Source organism: Saccopteryx leptura, chromosome 2, assembly GCF_036850995.1.
Source record: "Saccopteryx leptura isolate mSacLep1 chromosome 2, mSacLep1_pri_phased_curated, whole genome shotgun sequence".
Lineage (NCBI taxonomy): Eukaryota > Metazoa > Chordata > Mammalia > Chiroptera > Emballonuridae > Saccopteryx > Saccopteryx leptura.
Window position 1 is genome coordinate 133,348,117 of NC_089504.1, and position 18,281 is coordinate 133,366,397.

An 18,281-nucleotide genomic window follows, 5' to 3' on the forward strand; every position below is an offset into this window, starting at 1 on the left:
TCTCCTGTGTGCCCTGGCCGGGAATCGAACCCGGGTCCTCCGCACGCTAGGCCGACGCTCTACCGCTGAGCCAACCGGCCAGGGCCGTCGTTACTCTTTTTTTTTTGAGAAACAGACATGTTTATAACTCACAAACCCTGGAGGAACTACTCAGCACACCTGTAGTCTCCTCATGGAGGCCACGGCAAAATGCCAGCAGAGAGTAGCAGGACCCAAAGCACATACCTTTAATAGGGCCCATCTACAGACTCCTCAAGGTTCTCAAGCTAAGTTCAGATTGTTCAAAATAAACCAAAAGAGTGAGGTTTTGGTAAGTTATGCAGAGACCTTATGCAAGGGACATAGCTGGTAAAATCCCTGAGGTGGGAGAAATTCTGTTGCTCGCAGAAGTGTCACAGGAATAAGGTTTGCACACTGTTAAGTTTTCCCGTGTTCTTTGTGTCTGTTAGACTTCTATCCAGTATTAGATGTTGAGTAAGATATAAATGAGAACAGAGACTTTGGAACATGAATTGCATTTATAAGTCTTAATTCTCTATGCTCAATGAGGCTTGAACAAATGTTAAATGTTTTGCCAAATTGCTGACATTTTTACTATTTCTCTTCCTCATGAATTCTGCACTGTTGAGCAAGTTTTGAGCACAGGTAAAAGGCTTTGCCACATACTTTGCATTTGCAAGGTGCCTCTCTGGTATGTATTCTCCTGTTTGGTAAGATGAGAGTGGTCATTAAAGATTTTGCCACAACCTTCATATTTGTAAGGCTTCTCTTGAGAATGAATTGTCTAATGTTTAGTAAGATTCCCCTGCCAAATGAGACTTTACCACACTCTGTACAAATATAATGTTTCTGTCCAGTATGAACTCTCTGAGGACAAGGAAGGTTTGAGGACTGGCCCAAAGCTTTGCCACTTTCTTTTCACTTGTAAGGCTTCTCTTCAGTATGAATTCTTTGATGTTGAGTAAGGGTTGAGGAACAGCTAAAGGCTTTGTCATGTTCTCTGCATTTGTATGGTTTCTTTCCCATGTGAATTCTTCGATGTGAGTTCCACATAAAGATTTTGCCACATTCTGAATATTTATGAGACCTCTCTCCAGTGTGAATTCTCTGATGATCAGTAAGGTTCCAGGAATGGCAACAGGCTTTCCCACATTCTCTGCATTTGTAAGGTCTTGCTCCAGTATGAATTACCTCATGTGCAGTAAGACCTGAATGCCAGGTAAAGTCTTTCCACATGCTACACATTTATAAGGCTTCTCTCCAGTATAAATTCTCTGATGTTTAGTAACAGTTGAGGAACAGTTAAAGGCTTTACCACATTCTCTGCATTTGTAAGGTCTCACTTTGATTTGAATATTTCTCTCACGTAAAGTAAGACATGAAAGCCAATGAAATGTTTTACCACATTCTTTATATTTATATACTTGTTCTCCAGTATGGACTTTTTTAAGTCTATTTACATTAAATATTTCACTAAAAGCTCTCTTACATGAATTGTAATTGTAAGCTTCTCCCTCGGTATGAATATTCTCATGTTCAGTATGATTTGAAGATTGCTTAAAAGATTTGACACATTTTCTTCATTTGTTTGTCTTCTCCACAATATGAATAACTGGATGAATATTAGAATGTGACATTTGGTCAAACATGTTTCCATGTTTATAATGGTTCTCTGGAATTAGAGTTTTCTCATTTTGATTAGGAATTGATTTTTTTTTTTTTGAAAAATTTTTTTATTAATTTTTTTTAAGAGGAGAGAGAGTGAGAAGGGGGAGGGAGGAGCTGGAAGCATCAACTCCTATATGTGCCTTGACCAGGCAAGCCCAGGGCTTTGAACCGGTGATCTCAGCGTTTCCAGGTTGACACTCCATCTACTGCGCCACCACAGGTCAGGCTGGAATTGATTCTTATTTAAAGTTATTCCAATGTTCATTGCATTGATAACTTCTGTCTCCATTATGTGTGCTCAGTATTATTTTAGAGAAGAAATCTTCTATTCCTGCTTTTTGTAACATGATCCAGTTGTGTTCAAATGGCATAGCCAGGGAGACCAGGTTCCTGTAGTTCTCCAACATCACATTCATGTACAGTTTCTGCTGAGCTGGGTTAGGCATTCCCATCCCTCCTGAGAGAAATCTAGGGCTACATCCCTGAAGTTCAATGGTTTCTGAGAAGCAGCCATTTTGTCCTGGTCTTGGTCCTGCTCTGTCTTGTTTTCTCAGGCAACAGTGTGTTGAGGAGTCAAGTCTGCATTTTGAAAATGTGCCACCACAGGTGTCCATGCTACCCCTTTATCCACTTCTACCATAGTCACAGACAGAAGGACCTGGAAATGCTGAAAAGGCCACACTCTCCTGTCCTTCCTCCCAGGAGAGTCAGGACAAATGAGCCCCAGCAGGGAGACCACACTGTATTTTATTTCCCGTATTCACATGCTCTCCTCCCACAGACATCTACACTTCCACTGGGGGCTCAGGAGCAGGACTCAGTGTGTGTGCAGAGACCCTCAGGCTTCTTGTGTGACTCTTCTTTGATCTTGATTGCCTCATCAAGGGGGCAGAGTTATTCCTGAAGACCTTATTCTCCCAGAAATATAACTTTAGGAGAAATGGCTGTGGTTTAGCTTTTCAGCTAATGCAGAGTAATGAGCTTTCCACTTGTTTTCCTCACAATTTTGGGAAAGTGCCCACACTAAGACTCTTAATTCCAGGACTTGCATGAGTATTCCAGCATCTGTCAGTTGGTTATTGTCTCTTTATTGCTAATGTGTTAATACCAATCTTTTTTTTTTTTAATAAATTTTTATTTTAATGGGGTGACATCAATAAATCAGGGTACATACATTCAAAGAAAACATTTCCAGGTTATCTTGTCATTTAGTTCTGTTGCATACCCATCACCCGAAGAGAGATTGTCCTCTGCCACCCTCCATCCAGTTCTCTCTGTACCCCTCCCCCTCCCCCTCTCCCTCCTTCCCTCCCCCCACCCCCCGTAACCACCACACTCCCGTCCATGCCTCTTAGTCTCGCTTCTATGTCCCACCAATGTATGGAATCCTGCAGTTCCTGTTTTTTTCTGATTCGCCCATTTCATCCCACACAATGCTACCAAGACTCCACCATTCCGCTGTAAGTGATCCGATGTCATCATTTCTCCTAGCTGAATAGTATACCATGGTGTATATGTGCCCCATCTTCTTCATCCAGTCCTCTATTTTTTTTTTTACAGTGATTAAAAACCTTTAAGCAAACTCTTGGCCAATACAGCAAGAATCCATAAAAGAGTAGTGTCCTTAACATGTTCACCAAGTCCAAGTTGGCCCCATCACCATGCCAAATCCCTGAAAAATGCAACCCAACCACAGTTCAGTCTGTTAGGAGCTGTCACAGGGAGCAGGAGTCCAGGAAAGTTCCCCACAGGAAAAGTCCGCATGGCACTGGAATTGTTGTCACCATTCTATACTTTGCAGCTCATGTCCAAGTCCCAATGACTGCTGCTTCTAGCTGGTAATGATTCAGGTAGACTGGAAAAAGCCATTTGCAGCATGCGTGGATATGGAGCTTCTGTTCTCCTCTGCCTGGAGAGTTGAGACCAGGTTGCTTTTCCCTGGAGCTCTGTGACTGTGGCATGGTAAAGAGAACCTTGGGATACACTAAGCTGGGTGGCAAAGGTAAATTCATAATACAAGTTGGCAAAAGGAGGAAAGAGAGCTCTAAATTAGGAGTAGGTCCCAGCCTGAAATATGAGTGGGGCATTGAGGTAGGAGGGATATATTAAGCAAAGCAGCAGAAAATAGGACTATCAACACCCACAACAGAGATCTTTGAGGGAAGAATAAAAAACCTGACTATTCAGGCAAAACATAGTTAAGTGGCCCTTGTGCGAATGAGATCAGTTTACCTGCTTCTTGGAAGAAATACCCTAGGCTCGTCCACAGTGTCGTAGATGGGGCCGACGGCCCTGGGCACCTTCAGCCTTGAGTGGAAAACCCCAGCTTTCTGGGCAAGGTTAGGTCATAGGTGGCTGGAGCAGGGCTGGAAGAGACTGAACCCTCCCTTAGAGGAGCAAGGGGGAAGCCTACCTTCCAGTGTCCCTGTTTCCTCACAGCAGAGGCGTGTAAGCCTGGCAGGCTTTAGCTCAATGACCTTCCTTTCCACTATTGAAGCAGGACCCAGATGGCATCCTATGAGACCCCTTTGGGGCGTTGGAGCCTTTAAGGGTGTATCCTAAAAGCTGGTAGTTCCCCTGATCTCTATTGGGCTTTTTCTGCCTCTAGGTATCTTAAAAGCCATTCTCAGTAGATCTCGCTGAGGGGTTTGAGGATCCCCATCCGCCTATATAAATCTTTTCCATATATCTGGAGCTATTTGGAAAAAAAGACAGAACAGTGTTATTAACTAGATCTAATAAAGAAGGTAGTAGTTTGCAGGTGAAAAAGATTTGGTGTCTCCTGTTCATCAGCATTCAAAAGAAATGTAAATTTTTTTTTTTTAAGTAAAAAGCATGATATGGTAGAACCATCGGAGTCATTGGCCTGGTGTGCAGGATTCCCGGGTTCGATTCCTGGCCAGAGCACACAGGAGAAGCGCCCATCTACCTCTCCACCCCTCCCCCTCTCCTTCCTCTTCATCTCTCTCCTCCCGCCCGCAGCCAAGGCTTCACTGGAGCAAAGCCACCCTGGGCACTAAGGATGGCCCCATGGCCTCCGCCCCAGTCACTAGAATGGCTCCGGTTGTAACAGAGCAACACCCCAGATGGGCAGAGCATTCCCCTCTGGTAGGCATGCCAGGTGGATCCCAGTCAGGCGCATGCAGGAGTCTGTCTGACTGCCTCCCCATCCCCATCCTCAGAAAAATACAAAAAATAAATAAAAGAAAAAAATAATAAAAAAAGGGGGGGGGGCATTCCCTTGTGCTAAAGCTCCAGGGAGCATGGAGTGAGCTTGAGTATGTCCTATGAAACATGGAGCTCTATGTTGACATATAAGTCTTTGAAGAAGGAGGAACTGCTGAAATAGTTTATCAGCATTTGTCCCTAAGACAGCAGTCTTTATAGTGGGAACACCATACGTAAATATTTGCTGTCTGTCTATAGATTAAGGGGGGAATATGGCAAATGCTGAAAAGCCATGATCTTTGTGCCCCTCCCCTCCCCCAACCCCCTCCCTCTCCTCCCCCCACCCTGTAACCCCAACATTGTTGTTCATGTCTCTGAGTCTCATCTTTATGTCCCACCTATGTATGGAAACATATAGTTCTTAGTTTTTTCTGATTTACTTCTTTCACTCAGTATAATGTTATCAAGTCCCATCCATGTTGTTGTAAAAGATCCTATGTCATCATTTCTTATGGCTGAGTAGTATTCCATAGTATATATATATACCAAAGCTTTTTAAGCCACTCGTCCTCTGATGGACACTTGGGCTGTTTCCAAATCTTTGCTATTGTGAACAATGCTGCCATAAACATGGGGGTGCATTTCTTCTTTTCAAACAGTGCTATGGTGTTCTTGGGGTATATTCCTAACAGTGGTATAGCTGGGTCAAAAGGCAGTTCGATTTTTAATTTCTTGAGGAATCTCCATACTGTTTTCCACAGTGGCTGCACCAGTCTGCATTCCCACCAGCAGTGCAGGAGGGTTCCCTTTTCTCCACATCCTCGCCAGCACTTATTCTGTGTTGTTTTATTGATGAGTGCCATTCTGACTGGTGTGAGGTGATATCTCATTGTGGTTTTAATTTGCATTTCTCTAATCATTAGTGATGTTGAACATTTTTTCATATGCCTGTTGGCCATCTGTGTGTCCTCTTTGGAGAAGTGTCTATTCATTTCTTTTGCCCATTTTTGGATTGGATTGTTTGTCTTCCTGGTATTAAGTTTTACAAGTTCTTTATAAATTTTGGTTATTAACCCCTTATCAGACGCTATGTCAAATATATTCTCCCATTGTGTAGTTTGTCTTTTTATTCTGTTCTTATTGTCTTTAGCTGTGCAGAAGCTTTTTAGTTTGATAAAGTCCCATTTGTTGATCCTGTCTTTTATTTCACTTGCCTGTGGAGACAAATCAGCAAATATATTGCTGCGAGAGATGTCAGAGAGCTTACTGCCTATGTTTTCTTCTAAGATGCTTATGGTTTCACGGCTTACATTCAAGTCTTTTATCCATTTTGAGTTTATTTTTGTGAGTGGTGTAAGTTGGTGGTCTAGTTTCATTTTTTTGCAGGTAGCTGTCCAGTTTTCCCAACACCATTTGTTGAAGAGGCTGTCTTTACTCCATTGTATGCCCTTACCTCCTTTGTCAAATATCAGTTGTCCATAGAGCTGTGGGTTTATTTCTGAGTTCTCTGTTCTGTTCCATTGATCTATGTGCCTGTTCTTATGCCAGTACCATGCTGTTTTGAGTACAATGGCCTTATAATATAACTTGATATCTGGAAGTGTGATACCTCCCGCTTTTTTCTTCCTTTTCAGGATTGCTGAGGCTATTCATGTTCTCTTTTGGTTCCATATAAATTTTTGGAATATGTGTTCTACATCTTTGAAGTCAGTCATTGGTATTTTAATCGGTATTGCATTGAATTTATAAATTGCTTTGGGTAATATAGACATTTTAATGATGTTTATTCTTACTAACCATGAGCACGGTATATGCCTCCACTTATTCGTATCTTCCCTGATTTCTTTTATCAATGTTTTATAATTTTCCGAGTACAAGTCTTTAATCTCCTTGGTTAGGTTTATTCCTAGGTACTTTATTTTTTGGTTGCAATGGTAAAGGGGATTGATTCCCTGATTTCTCTTTCTGACAGTTCATTATCAGTGTATAAAAATGCCTCTGATTTCTGAGTATTGATTTTATATCCTGCCACCTTGCCAAATTCATTTATCAGGTCTAGTAGTTTTTTGCCTGAGACTTTAGGGTTTTCTATATACAATATCATGTCATCTGCAAATAATGATAGTTTTACTTCTTCTTTTTCAATTTGGATGCCTTTTATTTCTTTTTCTTGTCTGATTGCTGTGGCTAGGACTTCCAGAACTATGTTGAATAAGAGTGGTGAAAGGGGGCACCCCTGCCTTGTTCCTGATCTTAAGGGGATTGCTTTTAATTTTTTCCATTGAGTATGATGTTGGCTGTGGGTTTCTCATAGATGGCCTTTATCATGTTGAGGTATGTTCCCTGTATTCCCACTTTGCTGAGAGTTTTGATTATGAATCGGTGCTGGACTTTATCAAATGCTTTTTCTGCATCTATTGAAATTATCATGTTTTTTCCCTCCTTCCTTTTGTTTATGTGATGAATCACATTGATTGGTTTGCGAATATTGTACCAGCCTTGCCTCCCAAGAATAAATCCTACTTGATCATGGTGTATGATTTTTTCCATATATTGCTGGATCCGGTTTGCTAATATTTTGTTGAGGATTTTTGCATCTAAGTTCATCAGGGATATTGGCCTATAATTTTCTTTTTTGTGTGTTGTCTTTACCTGGTTTTGGAATCAGAATTATGCTCGCCTCATAAAAGGAGTTTGGAAGTCTTCCTTCCTCTTGAATTTTTTGAAATAGCTTGAGAAGGATAGGAGTTAGTTCTTCTTTGAATATTTGGTAGAATTCACTTGTGAAGCCATCAGGCCCAGGACTTTTCTTTTTGGGGAGTTTTTTGATAGCTGTTTCAATCTCATTTGTTGTAATTGGTCTGTTTAGGTTTTCTGATTCTTCCAGATTAATTTTTGGAAGATTGTATGATTCAAGGAATTTGTCCATTTCATCTAGGTTGTCTAGTTTTTTGGCGTACAGTTCTTCATAGTATTTTCTTACAATATTTTGTATTTCTGTTGTGTCAGTTGTTATTTCTCCACTCTCGTTTCTAATTTTATTTATTTGAGTCCTTTCTCTTTTTTTCTTGGTGAGTCTTGTTAAAGGTTCATCGATCTTGTTTACCTTTTCAAAGAACCAGCTCCTGGTTTCATTGATCCTCTGTATTGTTTCTTTAGCCTCTATGTCATTTATTTCTGCTCTGATCTTTATTATTTCCTTCCTTCTACTAGCTCTGGGCTTTACTTGCTGTTCTTTTTCTAGTTCTTTTAGATGCAGGGTTAAGTTGTTTATTTGAGCTTTTTCTAGCTTCTTGAGGTATGCCTGTAATGCTATAAACTTCCCTCTCAGTACTGCTTTTGCTGTGTCCCATAAATTTTGAGTTGATGTATGCTCATTATCGTTTATTTCTAGGAATTTTTAAATTTCTTCTTTGATCTCAATGTTAACCCATTCATTGTTTAATAACGTGCTATTTAGTTTCCAAGTGTTTGAATGTTTTTCAATTTTTCTATTGTGGTTGATTTCTAGTTTAATGCCATTGTGATCAGAGAAAGTGCTCGATATGATTTCAATCTTCTTAAATTTGTTGAGCCCGCTTTTGTGCCCTAACATATGGTCTATTCTAGAGAATGTACCATGAGCGCTTGAAAAGAATGTATATTCTGCTGTTTTAGGGTGAAAGGTTCTGAAGATATTTATTAAATCGAGTTGATCTAATATGTCCTTTAAGTCTGCTGTTTCTTTGTTAATTTTCTTTCTTGAGGATCTATCTAATGATGTTAATGGGGTATTGAAATCCCCTACTATTATAGTATTGCTGTTGATCTTGCCCTTTAAGTCTATCAAAGTCTGCTTTATATATTTAGGTGCTCCTATATTAGGTGCGTAGATATTTATAATGGTTATATCTTCCTTTTGGATTGCTCCCTTTATCATTATGTAGTGACCTTCTTTATCTCTAACTATGGTTTTTGTTTTAAAGTCCATTTTGTCTGATATAAGTATTGCTACCCCAGCTTTTTTTTCATTTCCATTTGCGTGAAATATTTTTTTCCATCCTTTTATCTTCAGTCTGTGTGCATCTTTTGATTTAAGGTGTGTCTCTTGCAGACAGCATATGTATGGGTCCTGTTTTCTTATCCATGCAGCTACCCTATGTCTCTTGATCGGATCATTTAATCCATTAACATTTAAGGTTATTACTGATATGTAATTGTTTATTGCCATTTTTTTTCTTTAAAACTGTTTTTCTCTTTTGCTATATTCTTTTTTTCCTTTGATCTGTTTACAACAGGTCCCTTAGCATTTCTTGCAGCTTTGGTTTGGTTGCAGTGAAATCCTTGAGTTTTTTTTTTGTCTGTAAAGGTTTTTATTTCTCCTTCAATTTTAAATGATAGCCTTGCTGGATAAAGTAGTCTTGGTTGTAGGTTCTTGTTCTGCACTACTTTGAATATTTCTTGCCATTTCCTTCTGGCCTCAAGTGTTTCTGTTGAGAAGTCAGAAGTCATCCTTATGGGAGCTCCTTTGTAGGTGATAGTCTTTTTTTCTCTAGCAGCTTTTAATATTTTCTCTTTATCATTTAGCTTTGGTAATTTAATTATGATGTGTCTTGGTGTTGGTTTCTTTGGGTTTCTCCTTAATGGAGTTCTCTGTGCTTCCTGAACATGTGAAATGTTTTCCTGCCTTAATTGGGAAAAGTTTTCCGCTATAATATGTTTGAACAAAGTCTCTATCCCTTGTTCTTTCTCTTCTTCTTCAGGAACCCCTATGATGCGGATGTTATTTCTCTTCATGTTGTCACAGAGCTCTCTTAGAGTTTCCTCAGACTTTTTGAGTCTCTTTTCTTTTTTCTGCTCTGCTTCCGTGCCTTTATTTATTGTGCCCTCTAACTCACTGATTCGATTCTCTGCTTCATCCATCCTGCTTTTAATTCCTTCCATTGTATTCTTTATTTCAGATATTGTATTTGCATTTCTGTCTGATTCTTTTTTATTATTTCAATGTCCTTTTTTATATTTGTTATCTCTTTATTTAGGTTTTCGTAATGGCCATCTATGGTTGTTCTAATATCTTTGAGCATCCTAACAATCATTATTTTAAACTCTGCATCTGGTAATTTGGTTATATCTGATTCACTTGGGTCCTTTTCTGGGGATTTCTCTTGGTTTATTTGTGTTGTATTTCTCTGCCTCCGCATTTTCTCTTCACGGGAGTGGCTGTGATCATGTGCTTGGGTGCACAAGGGTTGGTGGCCTTGGCCTTTGCCCCGCCCCTGTGTGTGACGTTATGCTCGGTCCTGAGGGCACTGGCGAGCACCTTTGCTCAGCTGCGGTTCTCTGCCTGTTTCCGAACTTTCGCCCTGCCTTTGCAGGATGATCCCACTCAAGGAACAGCTGCTAGCCTTGGCTCTACCGCCGGGCAGGGCTGCGTGCCCAAGCTCAGCTCTGTAGCAGAACTCTGCCTCTTCTGGGCTTTTGGCTCCACCCCCGCGGGAGGAGCCAGCTACCAAGTCAGACCGCAAGCCTGGGTTGCATGGGCGGGGCAGGGCTGTGCTCCTCTGCCCTTGCTCCGGAGCTGGTTTCTACCCTTTCCGGGGTTCCCGCCCTTCTCCCGGATTACAGGCTGCCGGCAGCTGAGCTTGACCGCTTTTGCACGCCCCCTTCTCCCCAGCCGGGCAAGATTGAGCTCACACCTGAGCCCAGTGGTGGCCAGCCGGCTTCCGCCCCTGCCGGCAGAACTGCACTTTTGTCTCCCACTGCCGCCCGCTCTCCGGTGTGCCCTCAGCCACGTGGGTGGGGGCGTTGCAGCTTGGACCCTAAGACTCACTACTGTAGACCCGAAAGCTCCCTCCTTCTATGCGACTCTGCTCTGAATGCTGCGGGGAAGCTTGTTTGGCTGCTCTCCTGCTTCCCTTTGCTGGTATTGCTGTTTCTGGGGGAAATATTCACTTCAGCTTTGGGGAGTGACTCGTCCCAGGGGTTAGGGTGGCTATCTCCCAAAATGTTTCTCCCTATGCCTCCTAGATTGCACTCTCTTCCTGTTACTGTGGTTTTCTCCTCTCTCCCCCCGTCCCCAGGAGCCCCAGGTGATTATTTTTGAGAGAGATGTTCTGCGCGGTCCCTTTAAGAAGGATCCTGGGTCTGAGAAATCAGACTCTCTCACAAACAGTATCCTGACTTGTTTCCAGCTAAATACTGTCCTTACGCCTCTTCTGGGGTCTGGGGCAGCAGGCTGGGGCTTTGTTCCTGGGGCTCAGGACCCTTTCCCCTCTGCTAAACTCACTTCCCGCCACGTGAGTCTCTCCCTGCTGCCATTCGCTCCGAGGAGCTGGGCAGCCCTCTCCGCGTTTCCGCTTTTCCTACCAGTCTCTGTGTGGCTTCTTCAGCGTTCCTTGGTTGAAGAGTCCTTTTAGTTTAGTCCAAAGTTGGTTTTTCCAGATGATAGTTCATAAAATTAGTTTGTAATCCACTTTGGTTCTGGGAGGTAGATGCTGGTACGTCCACCTACTCCAGCGCCATCTTGTCTCTCCCCAATACCAGTCTTATAATTTAAATTTTATCTTGCATGTAAGAGCAGTTTAGAGTTAGGTAGGGAAAGGAGCAAAGAGGATAAAAGTGGATATTTTCTCTTTAATGCTTAGATTCTGGTTTTTCCTTAACACACTTTTTTCAACCACAATTGGTGGAATTAACCAGAAAGGCAAGGAGGAAGTGAGCTGCAACAGTTTAGTTTAATGACTGTTCCATTTGCTTAGGAAAAAGGAGGTGAATCACAGCTCCTCAGAGTTGAAAATAGTGTCATTTTGCTGCATGGGCTTCTTGGAGTGGATATGACTTAATCAACCCAGTCCCTGCCTTCTGCTTAGGGCAGCCTTCTTTACCTGGAACGCACTTCTTTTGCTTATGTTCCTATGAATAGAGTAAAATGCCAGCCCTTTGTAAGGCAGTTTTGTCCTAGGCCCTCAAAGACAGGAGTGTTTTAGGATCAATATTGGGAGATGCTCCAAGGCATAGGAGAGTATTGCATTCCAGTGGTAAAACTGGACTATGCCATTTCCTTAACCCTCCCACTATGCTTCATTCATGCATGCAAATCAGCTTTATTAAGCAGTGGTTCAGAACCTGTTTTGGATCACAGACCCTTTTGAGAATCTGGTAAAAACCAAGAACTTGCCTGACCAGGCGGTGGTGCAGTGGATAGAGTGTCGGACTGGGATGTAGAGGACCCAGGTTCGAGACCCTGAGGTCGCCAGCTTGAGCACGGGCTCATCAGGTTTGAGCAAAAGCTCGCCAGCTTGGACTCAAGGTCCCTGGCTTGAGCAAGGAGTTACTCGGTCTGCTGAAGACCCACAGTCAAGGCACATATGAGAAAGCAATCAATGAACAACTAAGGTGTCGCAATGCGCAATGAAAAACTAATGATGCTTCTCATCTCTCTGTTCCTGTCTGTCTATCCCTCTCTCTGTCTCTGTAAAAAACAACAACAAAAAAAACCAGGAACTCATTTTTGAAAAAAATATACACTAGCAGTTCACTCTATTTTTTATTTACATTTAGCAGGTTCAGAGCCTATCCATGGGATCACTTAAACTGGGGTCAAAGAAAGGGTATTATCGTTTTATATTTGTGTCAAGAATTAACAAGGTGGCCCTGGCCGGTTGGCTCAGTGGTAGAGCGTCGGCCTGGCGTGCAGAAGTCCCGGGTTCGATTCCCGGCCAGGGCACACAGGAGAAGCGCCCATCTGCTTCTCCACCCCTCCCCCTCTCCTTCCTCTCTGTCTCTTTCTTCCCCTCCCGCAGCCAAGGCTCCATTGGAGCAAAGATGGCCCGGGCGCTGGGGATGGCTCCTTGGCCTCTGCCCCAGTCGCTAGAGTGGCTCTGGTCGCAGCAGAGCGATGCCCCGGAGGGGCAGAGCATCGCCCCCTGGTGGGCAGAGCGTCGCCCCTGGTGGGCGTGCCGGGTGGATCCCGGTCGGGCGCATGTGGGAGTCTGTCTGACTGTCGCTCCCCGTTTCCAGCTTCAGAAAAAAAAAAAAAAAAAAAAAAAAAAAAAAAAAGAATTAACAAGGTAAGGATCACTAAATATTTTAAGGAATAATATACTATAGGCAGTAGAGTATAAAGCTAGAGTCTGGGCCTGACCTGTGGTGGCACAGTGGATAAAGCGTCGACCTGGAATGCTGAGGTTGCCGGTTCAAAACCCTGGCCTTGCCCAGTCAAGGCACATATGGGAGTTGAAGCTCCCTGCTCCTCCCCCCTTCTCTCTCTCTCTCTCTCTCTCTCCCCCCTCTAAAATGAATGAATAAATAAAAATAATTTTAAAAAAACTAGAGTCTGGTCTTTAATGACTAGAAGGGTATTGCTTACAATCTAGTCTATATTTTAAAATATATATATATATATATATATATATATGCTGACAAATCCAGCTCCTCACAAACCTTGTTTTAAAGACTTTTAGGAGGTGACTCTCCATACTATCAGATCACACATGTTATGGTCAGATGTTAACCTCCAGCCTTTGATCTGCTTTAGTAATTGTCAGGACAGAAGGTGAAGCCCCTAGAGCAGGAGTCCCCAAACTACGGCCCGCGGGCCACATGCGGCCCCCTGAGGCCATTTATCCGGCCCCCACCGCACTTCCGGAAGGGGCACCTCTTTCATTGGTGGTCAGTGAGAGAGCACAGGATGCATCCTGTGTGCTGTATGTGGTGGCGCCACAAAGCGCAGCGATGCGGGACGCACGCGTCAGGGCTCCGGAAGCGCATCATATCACTTGTTAGGGCTAGCATTGACAAATATGGAACCGGACACTGACCATCTCATTAGCCAAAAGTAAGCCCATAGTTCCTATTGAAATACTGGTTAGTTTGTTGATTTAAATTTACCTGTTCTTTATTTTAAATATTGTATTTGTTCCTGTTTTGTTTTTTTACTTTAAAATAAGATATGTGCAGTGTGCTTAGGGATTTGTTCATAATTTTTTTATAGTCCGGCCCTCCAACGGTCTGAGGGACAGTGAACTGGCCCCCTGTGTAAAAAGTTTGGGGACCCCTGCCCTAGAGTGTAGGTACAGTCATAGCACCAAACTGAAGGGCATCATGGAATCTAGGGGCTTTCTGCAGAAGGTTTCTTCTGCATCCCTTCTGCAGAAGGTCATTTCTGGTGTACCACTGTCTTCTCTACCTTGGTCCAACACCACTTTCCTTGGATGAAAAATAAAATAAGCAACAGCCATCAGATGGGTGAATAGATTTGAACGATTTTTCCCTCAGGTAATCAGCCTCAAAGTCCTATCTTCCTCCTAACTCCTGCCACATGTCCACCCTACTCACTTTAAATTTAAAAAAAACACAAAAAACGTCTCTATGGGCAAAATGTAAAATAGAGGAGTCCCATATAAGGAACCTGTCACCTTTTTCCCTCTGTGGTGCCTCTAGTCTATTCAGGGCCCAAGTAATTTCCATTTTTCATCATCAAAATATCTCTAAAAGAGTACCTTACATAGGATCTAATAGATCTGGGTAAAGCTAAAACTTTGGATTACATTCTGCACAAGGGATTTTTTACACACGTTTTAAGCATCAGTTCTGATAGTCAAAGTGGAAGGAAAAGCTCTTCCTCTGCTAAAATTATGGGAGCCTTTAGGGAGCTGATGAGATGATAATTTGGGAGAATATCCTCCCCTTTCCAGCATTCCTGCAATCAAACCACTGTTTCCTATTTCCATCAAGGACTCAGAACCACAGATGGCACAAGTTAGGTTCTTTCCATCTGTGTTTGAATGGGGATGAGTGGGGCTGGGCAATAACAGAAAAGTGAAATCTATTCCCTTAGACCCCTTAGATCCTTTCTTTTCCCTGGAGTGCCCTACTAGGCTACCGGGTGATGGTGGTGGTGGTGGTGGTGGTGGTGGTGGTGGTGGTGGTGGTGGTGGTGTGTGTGTGTGTATGTATCAAAATGTGTGGTCTTTGGACCAGCAGTATCAACATCACCTGGGAACTTGTTTTAGAAATACAAAGTCTCTGGTTCCACCCCAGACAAACTGAATCAGAAAGTCAGGGTGGAGCCCAACAATCAGTCTTACAACCTGCCTTCCTGGATCTCTGAGGTATGCTAATGTTTGAGAACCATTGACTTGGAGATTCAAATTTCATTTCAATCAGTGGTACCTTACCCTCTTCAAATGGTGGGGATCTTTACACCTGTTGTCAGATTGATTTTCTGCAACCTCTCCAGGCTAGTTGCTTTTCAGTTCTATTCCTCTTGAGTCCCAAGGTCTTCCCTCACTCTTCAATCATTGAAAGAACTGGGCCAGTCACCAATTTCAGAAACTGCTGTGGTAACTACCAAGCTGCTATGATTAAGTGGGGCTGGAGGTTCTGAAATGGGCACTGAGGATTTGTGGGTCCAGAAATCTGAGTGGACAAAAAGGAACAGACACATCAAAGAAGGAAAATCAATATAAAAATGTAAGAAATATCGAAGGAAATGGTCCTCCTTTGCTAGTTACCTGGTTCTTTTCTAGGCCTAATAGTTGCCCAGGAGACAGGTGGGATGGGCATTCAGCACAGAGGTAGCAAAGGCTGACTTTTCCAGGCCCTTAACTCAGGTTTTCCAACCTCAGAATGTATTGGAGAATAGTAAGGTGCTATGCATGGAATTTCTAACCATGATTTGGCCTACCCTCTGGCAAGGACAGTAGGAGCATCAGGGAGCCCCCAGGGCACAACAGGGAAGCAAGCTTATTCAGTAAGATGTGACTCAAGCAAGATTTGAACCCAAACTTTTTACTAGGTAGAGGTTGTAACCAAGTAAGCCTTGGTACCTGTGTCAAAAGTGTATTTTCATACTTTGAAGATTCTGTCCAATACAGGATTCAGGAAGGGATTGTTACCTCCTCCAGCTCTTCTCCTAGGTACACCCATGAGGACAGACTGAAATAAAAGTTGCAAACCTGCCAGTGGGGATCTCCAAGGCCAAAAGGTTAGAGTGAACCTAGGTTTCTTTGGGGTTGGTGATCAGCCCCTCTCCCTAAGGCAGAAAACCTGGCTACTGCTTTCTTCAGCCCCAGACCTAGGCTCTCCCTCTTTCCTTTCCTGTCACGGCCTCCCTTTTCCCAATAAGAGGAGCTCTACCTCCACTCTTAGCTCCCACTTGTCTTTTTCGGTTTGATTGGTGTGCTTTGTATTTTGTTTTGTCTGGGAAATGCCACACCTTCCTGAGGGTGTTTGTTCTTCCCAGTCCCTGTCCTTCCATCATAGTTTCTCTTGTCCAGCTTCTTTTTGTCAGCCTTTAAGCTTTAAGCAGGATCCATTCCTTACAATTCCCACTTTCTTTTTCTCTAAATATTGGCTAGTGACTATAGCATCTCAGCTGCCAGCTCACCACTCTACATCTCTCTCTCATATATGGACTTGGCCAAGGTGGCTGGTTCTGTCAAATCCAGGCCCTTTACTCCATTCCCCATAGGTTCTTCCCTTGATTTAGCTAAGGTGGCTTTCTACACTCTTCGCTATTTTGATTTACTCAGCCCCCTACTGGCACCTAAGAACTATTCCCAATTCTTCAACCCAATTCTACTACTTTTTTGAGTGCTGACTGTATGCCAGGCACTGGCTGTTCCAGGCCCGAGAGATTATGACCATGGTTCCTATACTCGGCATGTTCCTCAGCCGAGCCCTCCCCTGACACCACTTGCACACCAAGGTGCTCTTTTCTAGGAAATTTGGGGGTATATGCCCACCTGCCATCCAGCCCAATTGTTCTATGCCTGCCAGATTTCTAGCAATTGTCTGACTTAATTTCTTCTGATGGACTGTGAATTTACCATAGATTACCCAACGAGGAACTTTTGTGTGTACCCCTAGGGATCTATAATATGCTCTTTATGGTCCCTGTCCATTGAATAAAAGATATATTGACTGTGTCACAGATTTCCTCTTTTAGTCCTCTCTTCCACTCTTCCCCCTTTCTCAGCTCTTCAATCCTAATAAAAAGGCTGCAACAGAGTGGGAACACTCTGGGAGAAGTCACACAGCCATGTGTGAGCCCCCTCACTGCCCTTCCTGAAACATAAACCCTCAAGACACCACTAGTTAGGCTTCTCTGCCTCCCTCCCAACATCCTGGGCTCTTAGATATCACTCCCCAGTCAGCTGGGGACTCAACTCACCCTGGAGATTGGGGCAGCAGAGCACTGAGCAGGGCCAGCCTAGGAAGCCCTTGGTCTCGGGGTCATTCAAGTGCAACTCAACTCCTGGTAGTCCTTCAGAGTGCTGAGCCCTTAGACACTTACACTACTGAGTCTGGAGCCTGAGGTGGTGGTGGTGACTGCAAATTGACCCCCTATTCACAATAATTGGTGATTTGGGTAAGCCAGAGGAGTTACAAACAGATAGGGGGTAGCAGGAACCAGGTACACTGGACACATTCACTGTTGAGGGTGAAGAGGTCAGACATCTGGCAGATTATCAAGAATACAGGGTAAGAAATAGTGTGGGAGAAAATATGGAAAGCTGGCATGGGAGAAACCACCAGCCTCTGGCCCACTGACATGGCCTTCCATCCCTGGAGCTTCACTGGGACAGGGAGAGGAACCACTTTGCAGGCCTGAACACAACCCAAAGGCTTTGCTCTTCCTCTATGGGGGTTGCCTTGAAGAGCCTCGGGCCCACCACTTAGGGGCTGCTTGGCCCCTGCAACTTTCCCAGCCCCAGCCAGACCATTTTGTTGCCTGCCTCTGTGCTTCAGACGTTTTCCTATTTTCATGCAGTTCAGTCTCACCTCCCCCCTGATCACTTTACAAGTCTGGTCTTTCCCCTAACTAAAAGGGGGAGGAGGGGCCCTGGCCAGTTGGCTCAGTAGTAGAGCGTCGGCCTGGCGTGCAGGAGTCCCGGTTCGATTCCCGGCCAGGGCACACAGGAGAGGCGCCCATCTGCTTCTCCACCCCTCCCCCTCTCCTTCCTCTCTGTCTCTCTCTTCCCCTCCTGCAGCCAAGGCTCCATTGGAGCAAAGGTTGGCCCGGGCGCTGAGGATGGCTCCATGGCCTCTGCCTCAGGCACTAGAATGGCCCTGGTTGCAATAAAGCAACGCCCCAGATGGGCGGAGCATTGCCCTCTGGTGGGCATGCCGGGTGGATCCCGGTCGGGCGCATGCTGGAGTCTGTCTGACTGCCTCCCCGTTTCCAACTTCAGAAAAATAAATAAATAAATAAAATAAAAGGGGGAGGAAGGAAGGAATTGATAAAAGGGAGAAGAGACACAGTTGTGATTGTCCGTGGAGTTGCCTGTTTGCTCAGCCAGCTCTAGCAGACTGTTGTTGAAAGCCTGACAGTCTTACTCCCAGATCATTGCCTTTCCCAGGCTATCCAAGTCCTCATGTGGACCCCCCTCCCACCTTAGTCTTCAGTTCCTCTCTTCCAAGTCCTTTCCTGACATGGTGCTCCTATATTCATTTCCCAAACA

The 18,281-nt window shown here is 43.8% G+C and overlaps 1 protein-coding gene across 1 annotated transcript in view; it reads right to left on the reverse strand.

Annotated features, from left to right (window-relative positions):
* Nucleotides 1-92: 92 nt before the first annotated feature.
* Nucleotides 93-18,281, reverse strand: part of LOC136391530 (zinc finger protein 273-like) — a 29,622-nt gene continuing 11,433 nt past the window's right edge. The window contains 2 exon segments of the mRNA XM_066363238.1: nucleotides 93-1,226; nucleotides 1,229-1,578. Coding sequence (XP_066219335.1) covers nucleotides 919-1,226; nucleotides 1,229-1,578 — 658 coding nt within the window. The 3' untranslated portion in view covers nucleotides 93-918.